The sequence below is a fragment of the Piliocolobus tephrosceles genome, chromosome 17, assembly GCF_002776525.5.
Source record: "Piliocolobus tephrosceles isolate RC106 chromosome 17, ASM277652v3, whole genome shotgun sequence".
NCBI lineage: Eukaryota > Metazoa > Chordata > Mammalia > Primates > Cercopithecidae > Piliocolobus > Piliocolobus tephrosceles.
The window spans coordinates 53,057,921-53,071,142 of NC_045450.1; the positions used below are offsets into that span (position 1 = coordinate 53,057,921).

A 13,222-nucleotide genomic window follows, 5' to 3' on the forward strand; every position below is an offset into this window, starting at 1 on the left:
GTCAGGAGTTTGAGACTAGCCTGGCCAACATAGTGAAATCCCATCTGTACTAAAAATACAAAAATATTAGCTGGATGTGGTGGTGGGCGCCTGTAATCCCAGCTACTTAGGAGGCTGAGACAGGAGAATTGCTTGAACCCAGGAGGCGGAGGTTGCAGTGAGCTGAGATCACATCACTGCACTCCAGTCCAGGCGACAGTTCGAGACTCTGTCTCAAAAACGAAAAAAAAATTTATCCTTAAAAGTATACAACTGAGTGGTTTTTAATATAGTCAGAGTTTTGCAACTATTACTAGTATCTATTTTTATTTTTATTTATTTATTTTTTGAGATGGAGTCTCACTGTTGTTTCCCAGACTGGAGTGCATGGTGCAGTCTCGGCTCACTGCAACCTCCACCTCCCAGGTTCAAGTGATTCTCCTGCCTCACCCTCCCAAGTAGCTGGGATTACAGGCATGCACCACCACACCCGGCTAATTTTGTATTTTTAGTAGAGACGGGGTTCTCCGTTTTGGTCAGACTGATCTCAAGCTCCCGACCTCAGGTGACCCGCCCGCCTCAGCCTCCCAAAGTGCTGGGATTACAGGCATGAGACACCACACCTGGATACTTGTACCTGATTTTATAACTCCATTTTCATTACTCTGAAAAGAAACTCCATACCCATTAGTAATCACTCCCCGTTTCTCCCTCTCCACAACCTGTAATCTGTTTTCTGTCTCTATGGATTGGCCTGTTCTGGACATTTCATATAAATGGAATCGTATATGACCTTTCGTATCTGGCCTCTTTGACTTAGCAGACTGTTTTCAAGGCTCAAGCATATATCAGAACTTCATTACATTTCAAGGCTGATACTCCATTTTATGGATAGAGACAACTTACCGTTTATCCATTCATCACTTGGTAGACATTTGGATTGTTTCCACTTTTTGGCTATTATTAATAATGCTGTTGTGAACATTTGAAAGTTTTTATTGTGGACATATGTTTTCACTTCTCTTGTATATATGCCTAGGAGTGGAATTAGCATAGACTTTAGTTGATAAGGCAAGGAATGAAATGATATGAGAACTAAAGTTTCTTATTTGGGAGATTTGGGATGTTCCCTTCTATGTTAGTTCCATAAGATGGAAATTCTTTGCTCTGGACCTCACAGAGCACTGTACCTCCCTGAGGTGCTTGGAACATCAGAGAAATTAACAGAAAAGCTAGAGCCTCCAATCAGAAAAGATCACAAACAACAGAAATGCCCCCACATAATAAAGAGTGCTGGTATTAGGATAGAGTAGCAAAATCACCCCCACATCACAGTGGTTTATTCTGACCAAAGCATTTATTTTCATTCCATTTACATAGGAGGTGGCATTGTAGAAAATAAAAACTTTCTCAAAGAGATACGAATTAAAGAAAAGTTAGAGTAAGGTGAATACTTACTTAAAAGTACCTTTAGAGTGAGGGTAAGCTCCCTTCCCAACCCAAAATGAACTGAATGAGAGGGAGAGAAAAAGAGGTCCGGAGCAGTTTGTGGAGTGATGTTTCCATCTGTAATGCCACTTAGCTCAGGAGTAGGCTTCAGATACTGCCTTTATCTTTACAGAAAGCCATGGGAAGGGAAATGTCTGAGGTAGAGCTCAGCGCTTCGCATCATAAGGCTAGTCACTCAGAGGTCACTAATCACTCTCCCTTTTCTTGTTTTTCAGTGAACGAGATAATTGGGAGAGACATGTCCCAGATTTCTGTTTCCCAAGGAGCAGGGGTGAGCAGGCAGGCTCCCCTCCCGAGTCCTGAGTCCCTGGATTTAGGAAGATCTGATGGACTCTAACAGTGCTCAGTGCAGCCTTGTGTCCACCACCAACTTCTCAGCATGTTTCTCTCCTTGGACCTTGGGTTTCCAACTCTGCAGCCTTCAGGTCTGGCACCAGGAGTGGGACTCACCATTGTGGGGAAAGCAGCGTTCCTCCACCTCAGGCCTTGGGTAGATTTTGTAAAAGAACAGGAGCAGCATAGGCTGTTTGAGCTTTGGGGAAATGAGCTTTGCTTTTTATATTTAACTAGGATACTTTTACGTGATGGGTGCTTTGAGTGTGAATGCAGCAGGCTCTTGTTTCCGAGGTGCTGCGTTTGCAGGTGACCTGGTTACTTAGGGAGGATTGGTGATTTGTACTGCTTTATGGTCATTTGAAGGGCCCTTTAGTTTTTATGATAATTTTTAAAATAGGAACTTTTGATAAGACCTTCCAGAAGCAAAAAAACAAAACAAAACAAAACAAAAAAAAAAAAAAGAAAAGAAAAAAAGAAAAAGAAAAAAGAAAAAAAAAAAAAGAAAAAGAAAAACAAGAAAAAAATCCCAAGCCCACACCTATGCCTCAGAAAGTCAGCATGTGTCCTAAAGATTTTCATAGATTTATAGGAAATAAAGCCAAATGTAGCTCATACCTCTTTATAAAACTAAACTGTTGTTAGATAAAATGAGAAGAGACCATTCCATCATTGAAGTGTTGGAATATAAAAAGACATTCCACAGCATAGCCTTTTGGTAACTTTCTAGGTAATCTTGCAATCTCTCCACACTGGCTCCATGTTGAAATTGCTTTTTCCCTCAGGACCCTGGGTTACATGGCTACATTTAAGGTGACTCTGAATGGTGGGGTTTTAGCTTGGTCACTTTCATTTCTTGCCATGATAAAAACTAGTAAGCTGTTCAGTGCTCTTCCTATTTGTGTCATCTGGTCCTAGAACCTTTTCCTGACAGGAGCATCTGCCTTTGGTTGTTCTGTGACCTTTGAAGTCAGTCTCACGGTGGTTTAGGCAGCTTCACAGTTCTAACTCTTCTCTAGAGGCCAGGCTGTGTGCAGAGCTAAAGCACAGGTGAGCTGTACATCAGCATGGGCAGAGAAAATACAGGACTCCAGATGGGAAGGTTTTAAGAGTCACACTAGCATGGAAGGCTTATCTGTCACTCTGTTTATAGCCCAAAATGATTCTGACCTACCCTGTCCTGTCTGTATGATCTAAAAACCAGCCTTTTCCCCAGAAGGCTCTGAGCACATCCAGAAGTGATAACCTGACCCTCCACACCAAAGACACCCTGGTGCTGCTGCTGGTGAGACTGGTGTCCAAGGCAGGGCCCAGCAGAAACTGCAGCCTGCTGTCTACCAAAGGAGGTACCCAAGTTGGGTACTTAAAAAAAAAAAAAAACCTGCCCTTACCCCTCTCCCTAATGGGATCTTTTACCTGTTCCTAGGCCTATTACAGAGCCTCTGAAGTTTGCAGTATGCTTTCAAGTGAAATAATATACTTCCATTGATTCAGGAAGCAGATTTTTTGAGTGCCTATATATGAGACAGTGTGCTGGTTAAAGGCCTGATGCTGTTATTCCAGGAGACTGCAGGCCCTTGATGCCAGGACTCTCTCTACTGAGGCCAGTTCAGGCCTGGGAAAGGGAGCTGGCCTATTGCCCACCACCTGTTGTCAGTAGGGTTGGAGCTGTTGACTCAGGATGAGGAAGTATGGTCTTTAAAAAAAAACAAAAATATATTTCAGATTTCTCCCTTAAAGTTAGAGAAAAAGGTCTGTCCTTCAGCAGATCACTGTGGCCCCTCTTGGAGCTGGATGGTTTCAAATTTTCTTGAAAAGTAAGTTGTGTCACAGAATGTGGATAGTGAGATTTGCTTCTGGGCCTGTGGTTGGAAGCCCACAGCTTCCTTTGGAGGGGCAAGAAGTTGGCCTCTCGATTGACATTCCAGAGAAATGGCCAGACTTGCCTCTACCCTTTTGCCCCTGGTGTAGCTGCCTCACGTGGGGTTATTGCAAGAGTTCCCCTTGCAATACCCTTTGGGGGCTGCTTTGCTGCCCTCAAGAATTAAAAGCCTCTATGATCCAGAGTTGCTATGCACCAAATTTTGATGCCTTCTAAATACCTTGATGCCTGTAGCACTAGAAATGCTTTCCTATTTAAAATAAACATTAAATTTTAAAATAGAGCTTTGTATACTATGTAAGCATTTTTATATCAGCTTTGTAAAAGCTTTGGTGTTAAGAGTCAATATTTTTTGGCTTTGTAGATAAAGACTTAAATTTTTGTGCAACATAGTGGTGTTAAAGCACACATCCATTGGACTATGCAAATCAATTTATAGTAGCAGCACTGAGCAACTGGGCACGTGCTAGTATGCACCCCCTCCTACTCTAACTGTGCTAGCTCTTGGGTTGAGGAATGGAATGAGTAGCCTTCTGCTTACTGGAGATGCACAGAGAAACATGGCTGAAAACAGCTTTAAAAGGAACATGTCTTCGGGTTCATGTGTGGTGCTGCTGCCCAGGTATAAACTATCCCCACCTAGGGCCAGCCATTATCACCAGACCTCTTCTGGGCCTGGCTGTGAAACCTTGTCTTTGGTATTCAGAATGGATCTTTAAGGCTCAGATGGGCTCAAATTGAAACCTTGTATTTTATAAAATGGATGTTTAGTAAAGGAACTGGTTCTCAGTTATGTTTACAGCACTTGGAATTGTGTGTTCTTGTACATTTTGTATTTTAAAACCTTTTATGGGAGTGCAGTGCTCCTTACACAAATACAAAGGGAAGAGCCAGCAGTTGAGGCTCCTCAGTTTTAGTGCTGAAATAATAAACAATGACAGGTCAACAGTCTCCTTAATCTGTCTGAGTGTTCCTCTGCCTGGGGTTGGTGTGGAGCTCCTCACTTTGGGGCAAAGTTAAGGGTCCTGTGGCTTTTAAAAAGTCCATTTGGTTAATAACTTTTCATTTAAGGAAGAGAAAATCGAGTTCCAAATTGCTTCTGAGGCTTCAGTTCTGTACCATTTAATGCGTGCAAAGGACATTCCACGGTGTCTGCTGGGTTCAGGGCAACTGGCTTTCGGAAGGCATACAAGAAAAGTTGGCAAAGTCCCCTTTAAAAGTCAAGCCTGAGTTTTTGTGTGGGGGCCTCCTGCCCCCTAATGTCTTCTGGTGATACTGCAGCACAGTCCATCAAAATAGTTTGTGGTTTTGCCATCTGTTACTCCTTATGCCCACCTGGAGAGGGGCTAGCATCTTTAGGTGGGACCATCCCTGGCACAACATGGTCTCTGAGGTCCAGATATTCTGAGGGTAGGGCTGGCTCTCTCTGCCTCCTTATCCCCCACCAGAGGGACAGGGGGAGGTAGAACATTGGGATCTTTACTCAGAGGCTCAGATGGACCCTTGATTCTCCCAGGAGTCATACACTGAAGGTACCAGAGCTTCCATTTTAAAAAAGAAAGCAAGCCTGCCATGGACCTATCAGCCCCGCTGTATCTGTCGGCATGAGCCACAGCCAGGACATACTAAAGGGCTCTCCAGGTGCCAGTCAAGATGCCTGGCTCAGGCCATCAGGAGCCGGTTAGCCTCATTCCTCCCCCAGCCCTGCATGCAGGGTTCAGCCATTGTCTTTGGGGGAAACAGGCAGAAGAATAAGTGGAGGGTGGAGCTGGGGCTTGGGCTCCTCTAGGTACCTTCTGAGAGCTTTGACAAGCCAGAAAGAAGCTACCAGGTTGAGGGTGCTGGTCTTCTGGATGCAGGAGAGACATGTTCACTGAGGATATCAGCTGGCTCTTACCTCCTGGCTTTCTCTCCTACAAACACACCCATTCCTTGGGGGCTTGTAACACAGTGCGAGGTGGGTCGCCAACAGGCATCAGACTGGTGTAGTCATCAGCGGGTAGCTACAGAAGGGATGCAGATTTAGGGCAAAGAGCTCAGCCAGACCCGCCAGGCCCTCCAGCCACACAATCTCACCTGGTAGGCCTGAAAGACGCTAAGCAGATCCTTCATACCAGCTGTGTATGGGACACCCTGCATGCGGACCAAAGCTCCTGGCTGGGACAACACTGAGGTGGGAGCAGAGGCCAGGGCAGCAGTGGGTGTGGTGAGGTAGCCCACAGTGGTGGGGGAGACTGGGGGGCTAGGATGGGAGAGACAAGGTTTAGTCATGCATGCCACATGTGGCCTAGACCGAGACCTGTTTCCCTCCTCCCTTGCTCGTGCCTTGTGATTAGTTCAGTTCCTCCTCCCTGAAGCCCCAGCTTCTACAGTCATCTTCCATCTGTTTTGTAGATGGTGTTAGCCAGCTCCCACCTTACTCCCTTGTCATCTGGTCCAGAAAGGGGATCGTGACCCTTCCCCAGATTGGGACAGGGAGCGGGACTGTGGTGTTCTCTTAGCTGCAGGGTACCTTGGGTAGTAGGCTGTGTAGTTCAGGTAGAGTTGAGTGGCTGGCCCTGGATAGTAGGCAACAGGGGTAGGGGCAGCAGGTACCCTGGCAGCTGGGAGCAGTGCTGAAGAGGGGTATAGAGCTGCCGTCTCCGTGGGAATGAGGGTTGGGGTGGCTTGGAAGGTGGCGTAGGTAGGTGGTGAGAGGCCTAGAGACAGAAGTAGAAAGTGCATGTGCACGGAGCCTAGCACTGCCCTGGGTGGGGCAGCCAGAAAGGAGTTCCCACTATATAAAGTAGTAGGGGCTTCAACAGCCTGACTCCCACAGGCCGCCTTCTTCCCCAGCCCCTAGGGCACTCACAGGGCAGCTTGCAGGGCGGAGGGGACATGCCACTGCGGCCCAAGGTGCCCCCCATCAGCACACGGCTCATCTCCTCTGTGGAACAGGGGACCACCTCCACGTAGCGTTCCTTCATCACCTTCTTATGGCAACGCTGAGCAGCAGCTAGGGCTCGCTCTGCTGATGTCATCTGGATGAAGGCATCGCCCGATGGCCGGCCCTGTGCACACCATCTTGTGAGCAGTTTGTCATGTGTAAGAGTGCCTTACCCCTAACACACACCCCTTCCTATTGATGTGTTCCCCCTACCAAGCAGTGGCGTCACCTGCTGATTGAGCACCATGTGCACACCATGGGGCCGGATGTCAGCTGCTGCCTCCCCCAGAAAGCTCAGGATGTCTTCAATGGTGGCTGTGTAGGGCAGGCCTCGGAGGCGTACACAGTCCCTCCCAGTCCCAGGTGCCAGTGGGAAGGGGATGGGCAGCAGTGGGGCAGTCAGTGTGGGAAGGAGTGGGCCAGATGCATAGCGGTTCAAGACCTAGTAAGGAAGGCAGCAACAGGCTGGTCATGCCAAGTAGGGTGGGGGCACAGAGGACCACCCTGGAGTAACAGTACTTCTAGGGGTGGGAAGCCCTGGGCGCTCACCTGCTGCACCTCGGCTGCAGTGCTCCGGAAGAGTTCGATGTATCGCTTACCCAGCATGCCCTTGTGCCTGCGCAGTGCAGCCTGTGCCAGCTCCTCACAAGCAAAGAGGGCGAAGGCATCACCAGTCGGCCGGCCGTCAGGGTGGCGCACAAAGAGCAGCCCCTCGGCACCCCCAGTCACTGGGCACTCAGGCCCCAGGAAGCCTAGCACGTCCATTGGCCCAGCTGAGAAGGGCAGTCCCCGCAGCCGCAGGATCACTTGGTCTTCTCGTGACAAGAAACGAGCCACCTCTAGTGATGTGCCTGTGTGGGGGACATGGGAGTCACCTGCTGACTTCACTCGTGCCCCTTCAGACACTCACCCATGCAGGTGAGCAGGCAGGCAAGGGGGTGGTGGGGAAGTGAGATATGGATCAAGGACCAGGGGAGCCAGGCCCTGTTTGGGGTATACTCACCCCCTGCGATCTTTACAAACTCCTCCCCTGTCGCCTTATATACCTGTGGATACAGAGAGAGCAGCCTGTGGGTCTCAGGCCTGGCTCAGATTGGCCCTGCTCCACTCCCAGCCCAAAGCCCCACCTCAATATAGCGGACGCCCATGTGATGCTTGTGTCTCTGCAGCGCTAGGTCCCGCTGCTCGCTGTCCACAAAGCGGATGAGGGCCTCACCATTTCTGCGGCCCTGGGCGTTGAGGCAGAGTGCTACACCACCCCTGTGGAGCCAGTGCTGTTAGTGCCTCCTGGGTAGGCCTGTCCAGTTGGGTCCACCCACCCCACCACACCCACCTGGCCACGTTGAGCCCTTTGAAGAAGCGAGCCACGTCCTGGTCTGATGACTGCCAGGGCAACCCACGAGCCCGTACCACAGTCTCACTGTCCACCACATCTGCCTTGCTGCTGTAGGGGCAGGGCACAGTGCTGTCAGAGCTATCCAGCTATTGTCACCCCCCAGCCCCTGCTCCCACACTCACCAAGGCCCTGTCTCATATTTCTGCTTTATCACCTCAGGCTTCGAAAACAATTGACCTGAGAAAAGATGGTGTGGGGGTCAGCAGGGTGTGCTGGAGAGGGGTCTCCCCACCAAGTTCTGCAAAAGGAGGACAGTTGAGGGAGATGAAGAAATGACAGGCTGAGCGCAGTGGCTCAGGCCTATAATCCCAGCACTTTGGGAGGTCAAGGTGGGTGGATCATTTGCCATCAGGAATTCGAGACCAGCCTGGCCAACATGGTGAAACCTGGTCTTGACTAAAAATACAAAAATTAGCCAGGCATGATGGCAAGCGCCTGTAATCCCAGCTACTTGAGGCTGAGGCAGGAGAATAGCTTGAACCCGGAAAGTGGAGGTTGCAGTGAGCTGAGTTTGCACCACTGCACTCTAGCCTAGGCTACAGAGCGAGGCTCTGTCTCAAAGAAAAAGAAAAAGTGACAAAGAGGCTTCCCCTGTGGTCTCTTAGAGAAGGTCACAATGGGGAGGAGTAATAGGCAGGCATTCGTCATCCCTGAGAACAGGTGACAGGCAGTGAGGGAAACCTTACTGCTGGACTCTTTGAGTAGATGGAGGATAACAGCTACCATTGTCTTCACTTCCCAGACCCCAAAGTCATCCTCTGTGGCATCTGTCTCCAGTCCTAAATCTATGGGCAGAGAAGTGACAGTGAAGACAGCATAAGCACGAATCCTGTTTACCCCTGGGCCCAACTCCCCTCCATAGACACATGCTGGAGACCAGCATATACATCTGTTTTGGCCCAGTTCATGTGTGCACTTACAGATCCCCAGTCCAGACACAGACACATACATTCCAAACATCCTAGCACAGACACAAAGACACAGGTACACTCAGGGACTTAGCAGATAATGCAGACTTGCATGTGTCCATATTACCCACCCACCAGCATGCGCATACTCAGACACATGTTCCCACAGTGGCTTGTCCACCCTAACCCTTCTGGGTCACAGATACCCTGTGCCATGGTGGCCACAGTGAGGTCCCTGGCAGGGCAGGTACTTGGATGCTGCATATGGAACTCTCTTCGGAGGTCATAGAAGGAGAAGAATGTGTCGGGGAGCACCAGGTTCTGGGGGCACATAGGATTGGGGATGAGTGCCCTGCCCACCCTCAGGACAACAGGGGTCCTGGGACCCTTACTGACCCTGCCCCCCAGCCCGGTTTTCCTTCAGGGGCATACCTTCCTGGAGGCCTCAGGGTGCAGGACCTGTCGTAATAGCTGCTGCCCATCAGTGCAGAGCATGTAGGGGCCCCCGCCCAGGAGAGCCACATCCCCATTCACCAGCTGTGAGAACTGGGGAAAGGGAATGGGGAGAGAGAAACACACAGATTCACAGCTGGGCAGGCAGGAAGTGAGGGTAGGAGGAGGAAGGAGGCAGGCTGCAAAGCTGGTTCAGCCAGATGTTCAACCCTATCCTGCCTGGGAAGAAGAGGCCACACCTGTTGAATCTAGCCCTATGTCCCTTCCCCTCACCCCCCAACCTTGTTCCAGTCCACTGTCACCTTCTCCAGGCCAAATGAGGGCAATCACACATAACCCAAGCCCTCAACACACACACTCCAGGAGTTTGGAGTGGGGCCAGAGCAAACACCTGGAGTGGGACAAGCAGGTGGGAAGAGGCGGAGCAAAGCAGGTTAAACCTGTCTCTGACCAGGCACCACCCTCAGACAGGTGGGGGAGGCCCAGTCCTGCCTGAGGCCCAGAAGGCTCATGGTCAATGGCAGCCCCGCCTCCAGGTCTGACCAACCGAGGGGCAGAGAAACTCCAAGGACAGAGCTCCACACTTGGACATCAGGGGCAGCATGAGCTTTGACCCACACCCTATCGACCGGCTGGCACTGAGCTGTTTGCTCATAGAGGGGGTGGCACTCCTGAGGCTGCCCAGCCCTCCCCCAGCCTCCATCCTGGCTGGAGAAGTATAAGCACTAATCACTGACCCACGGACCCTCCCTGCCAATTCTGTGACACTTTACAACCTGAGGCTGACAGAGCAAGGCAACCCAGCTCTCCTCCTGCAAACTCCCCAAGTGAAGGGCCCAGAGCCCTTCTGGAACAGACAAGAATCATCATCGTGGTGCCTCCTCATCAGGAACCACAGAGTTGTTGGAAGATGAAAGAATGTGTGCGTATAAAGGACTTAGACTAATTACACTCAAGAGTCAGACACAGAGTGAGCGACGTAGTGAAGATAAGGAAAAGAAAACAGCAATGGAAACCACCTCCCACTTCAGCTAGGGCAGGAAGCACCCCAGGCCTTTGCACTCAGCAGGCAGATAGTCCCCCAGGCCAGGCCAGGCCGGGACAGCGCCCACGCCTGGCCAGCCGGCCGGGACAGGCCTAGACGAGCAGTTTACACCTGGCGGCGTCTACCTCTAGGGCCGACACCGCCCTACGCCTCCACTCCAGCGGCTCCCAAGCGGGCCGAAGACGCGGGCGGCAAGGACCGGTGACCTATATGGGCCCCTCGACCCCTTTCGCTTCCGACTGCGGCTCGGAGAGACCTGACCCAGCAGGTCTCCCAAAGGCGTCTCGGCCTCGCTCCCCGGGCGGGAACTGGGGATGGATCCCAAAGCCTGCGTCCTGATCCCTTCGGTAGGAGTAGGTTCCTGCAATGGTTGAAAAGTAAGGCGCCCAGGGGAATGGCCGGCACGCGCGGATGAAAGGGACACGCACACGCGAGAGTCGCTCAAAGTTTCAAACCAGATCCCGTCCTGCCGCCCGGGCCGGTTGGTTGCCGCACGCCAGGCCTAGCCTCCGGCAGCCTCTCCCGCCCAGAAATGTCCTCACGGCCAGGCCGTGCCGCCACCTACCCCGGCGCTCACCTGCTGCAGCACCTTGTCCAGCGGCTCTGCCCGCGCCAGGCTGTCGGCGCTCAGGCCGCTAGCCTCGCGGCATTGCGTACTCAGTGCGGCCACCTCGGCGCGAACCAGAGATTTGTGCAGCGTCCCCACCTGTGAGCGGCGGGGGAACCGATCAGCCGCGCCCCTCGACCCCGGAAGCTCCCTGGGGACCTCACCGCCTCCTTTCCACCCTACCTGGCGGCTCCGCGGCTCAACCACTTGCCAGACTAGGAGGATTAAGTCGGTCTCGTCCGAGCCCAGGTCCCTTCCCAGCGCACCCGCCGTAGCCCCGAACAGGACGACCAGTGATCCGGGACAGGGGCAGGGGTCTGCAGCGGGGTCGGCCCCGGGGTCAGGGCCTGGGGGCGGGGGCGGCGGCGGAGTCATGGCCGCAGAGGAAGGGGGCGCTCGGCCAGACACACGCGGACCGACGAGGCGCACGCAGGCACCGACCGACGGCAGACGCGAATCAGCTTGGGCGGGACACCGTGTGTCGGGGGCGGCACCTGCGGCCCGGCTGGCTCAGTGGGCGCTGCCGAGACCCGCCCGTGGCGCCCCGCGGGGCGGGGCAGCTACCGGCCCACGCCCTCTCCAGGCTAGTTACCTGCCTGCCCGCCGGCCACGTGACCGGGGCGGCCCCGGGAACCTTGGGGGAGGGCCGCCACAACCCAGCCCAGGACGCAAGAACTCATAATCCCGGTCTGGGTGCACGCTCAGGATCCGGATTCCTACTTCTAGGGCTGGTCCTGCCTGATTCTTGGGGCTAACCCGTTCTTCGCTCTCCCCTATTCTTCCCCAGGGGCCGTCAGGCCTCTACAAAGGACCATGCAAGAGGCCTTCTCTACTCCGAGAGGGTCACACAGGACCTATGGAAGGCGCCAGGAGGCAGTCTAGGGGCTGTGGGGGTCACCACGGCAGGTCTGGGGTTGATGGAAGTCAAAGGGTCAAGGGGGCGGTGAGAGTTGCCGGGTATCACCCTGTGGGGGAAATCACCAGAAGTCAGCTGGGAAAGGGGAGGGCGGCGGGAACATCAGGGTTAGAGCTGTGGGGTGGTCTCCAGGGATCACAGGGAAGGGCTTGTCCACGCAGACGCTAGGGCCGAGCGGTAGCCTGGCACTGAGAAGTGCCAGAGCGCGGTCGTTGTGGGTTGGAAGTGAGCAGGCCTCAATGCTGGGGAAAGGAACCCCCCCAACCCCAGAGAGCTGCACCCTAGACAAGGCTGAGAGGGGTAGAAGGGGCCTGGAGCCTCCGAACCCCCACGTGTAGGGGCCTGCCTGCTTTCGTCCCTTTCTCGACGATGGAGAAACTGCCCGGAGATTGCAAGCGCTCTGGCGGATGGCGGAGCTAGAGTTGAGCGTGTGCGCGCGCGTGCGGGCTGCAGATGCTCCCTTTTCCATCCCGCACCTACAACCCAGTTGACAGTCCCGCGCTGGGGGATCCCAGTGCCCCCTTCGCCCAGTGGAGCTTGGTGAGGCTCCTTTATGGCGCGTTTCCCGGCCGTTCCTTACTTTCCCAAACTCTCCCAGGGAGGTGACTGAGAAACTGAATAAGTGACTGAGAAACTGAATAATCCAGCAGGAAGGAGGGGGCTCCAGCCTGGCGGGAACTGAGTCACGCGGTTGCCTAGCCCGACTCGAGACTGAGACTAGAGCCGCACCATGCGCTTTCCGACAAGGAGGGAGCTGCGTCCCGGCCCCTGGACAATGGAGAGAGCGGGACACCCGGGCGCATCCCCAGAGCTCATGCCCGGGGAAGGGGCGAGGCCCGGGGCGAGAGAGCTCAGCGTAGCTCCACTTGGCAGCTAAAGAAACAAGCGCCCGGGACGGAAATGACTCCCGCCCGGACACGGCGACAGAGAGAGAAAGGAAAGTGCATTCTTCGCCCGGTGGGTTCGAGCCACTAGCACTTTACTTTCCTTACAGGTGGAGGCGGGCCTCGGTGCGCGGCTGCCCATCTCCGGACCGCCCACCCGGGCACTGGCCCATGTGTCTCCTCCCCCGGAAACGGTAAGCAAATCAGGCGCGGGGGGAAGGGAGAACGTTGCTCCTCGGGCCCCGCCTCCCGATAAGCCTGGAATGTCAAATATTTGTTCGCGGGGCGGGGCGAACCCGCGAGTAAGACTCCTCCCCCTCCCGCCCCGTAGCGCGCCTGCGCCTGGCGGAGGAGGCCCTTCCTGTGGCCACGCCCTTCCAGCCA

The 13,222-nt window shown here is 53.4% G+C and overlaps 2 protein-coding genes across 4 annotated transcripts in view; one reads left to right on the forward strand and one right to left on the reverse strand.

Moving 5' to 3' along the window:
* The window catches only part of NFATC3 (nuclear factor of activated T cells 3), a 151,381-nt gene extending 146,728 nt beyond the window's left edge, over positions 1 to 4,653 (forward strand). For both annotated transcript variants that reach the window (XM_023210238.1, XM_023210237.1), the window contains one exon: positions 1,704 to 4,653. Coding sequence is in view for 1 of the 2 variants with exons in the window: in XM_023210237.1 (XP_023066005.1) it covers positions 1,704 to 1,825 (122 nt within the window). In the remaining variant the exon portion in view is untranslated. The remainder of the gene's footprint in view (positions 1 to 1,703) is intronic.
* Positions 4,523 to 11,451, reverse strand: ESRP2 (epithelial splicing regulatory protein 2). Of its 2 annotated transcripts, none has more exons than XM_023210244.2 (15): positions 11,222 to 11,451; positions 11,009 to 11,137; positions 9,366 to 9,479; positions 9,140 to 9,254; positions 8,712 to 8,810; positions 8,148 to 8,202; positions 7,963 to 8,073; positions 7,757 to 7,889; positions 7,633 to 7,675; positions 7,179 to 7,480; positions 6,859 to 7,071; positions 6,555 to 6,753; positions 6,216 to 6,402; positions 5,780 to 5,945; positions 4,523 to 5,706 (listed from the first exon to the last, which is right to left on the reverse strand). In XM_023210244.2, the coding sequence occupies exons 1-15, from the start codon at positions 11,411 to 11,413 to the stop codon at positions 5,617 to 5,619; spliced, it is 2,148 nt and encodes a 715-aa protein (XP_023066012.1). In that variant the 5' UTR covers positions 11,414 to 11,451; the 3' UTR covers positions 4,523 to 5,616. The 2 variants fall into 2 exon arrangements, with proteins under 2 accessions (XP_023066012.1, XP_026312276.1); XM_026456491.1 differs by having other exon boundaries at positions 7,963 to 8,103.
* Between the last annotated feature and the right edge of the window lie 1,771 nt (positions 11,452 to 13,222).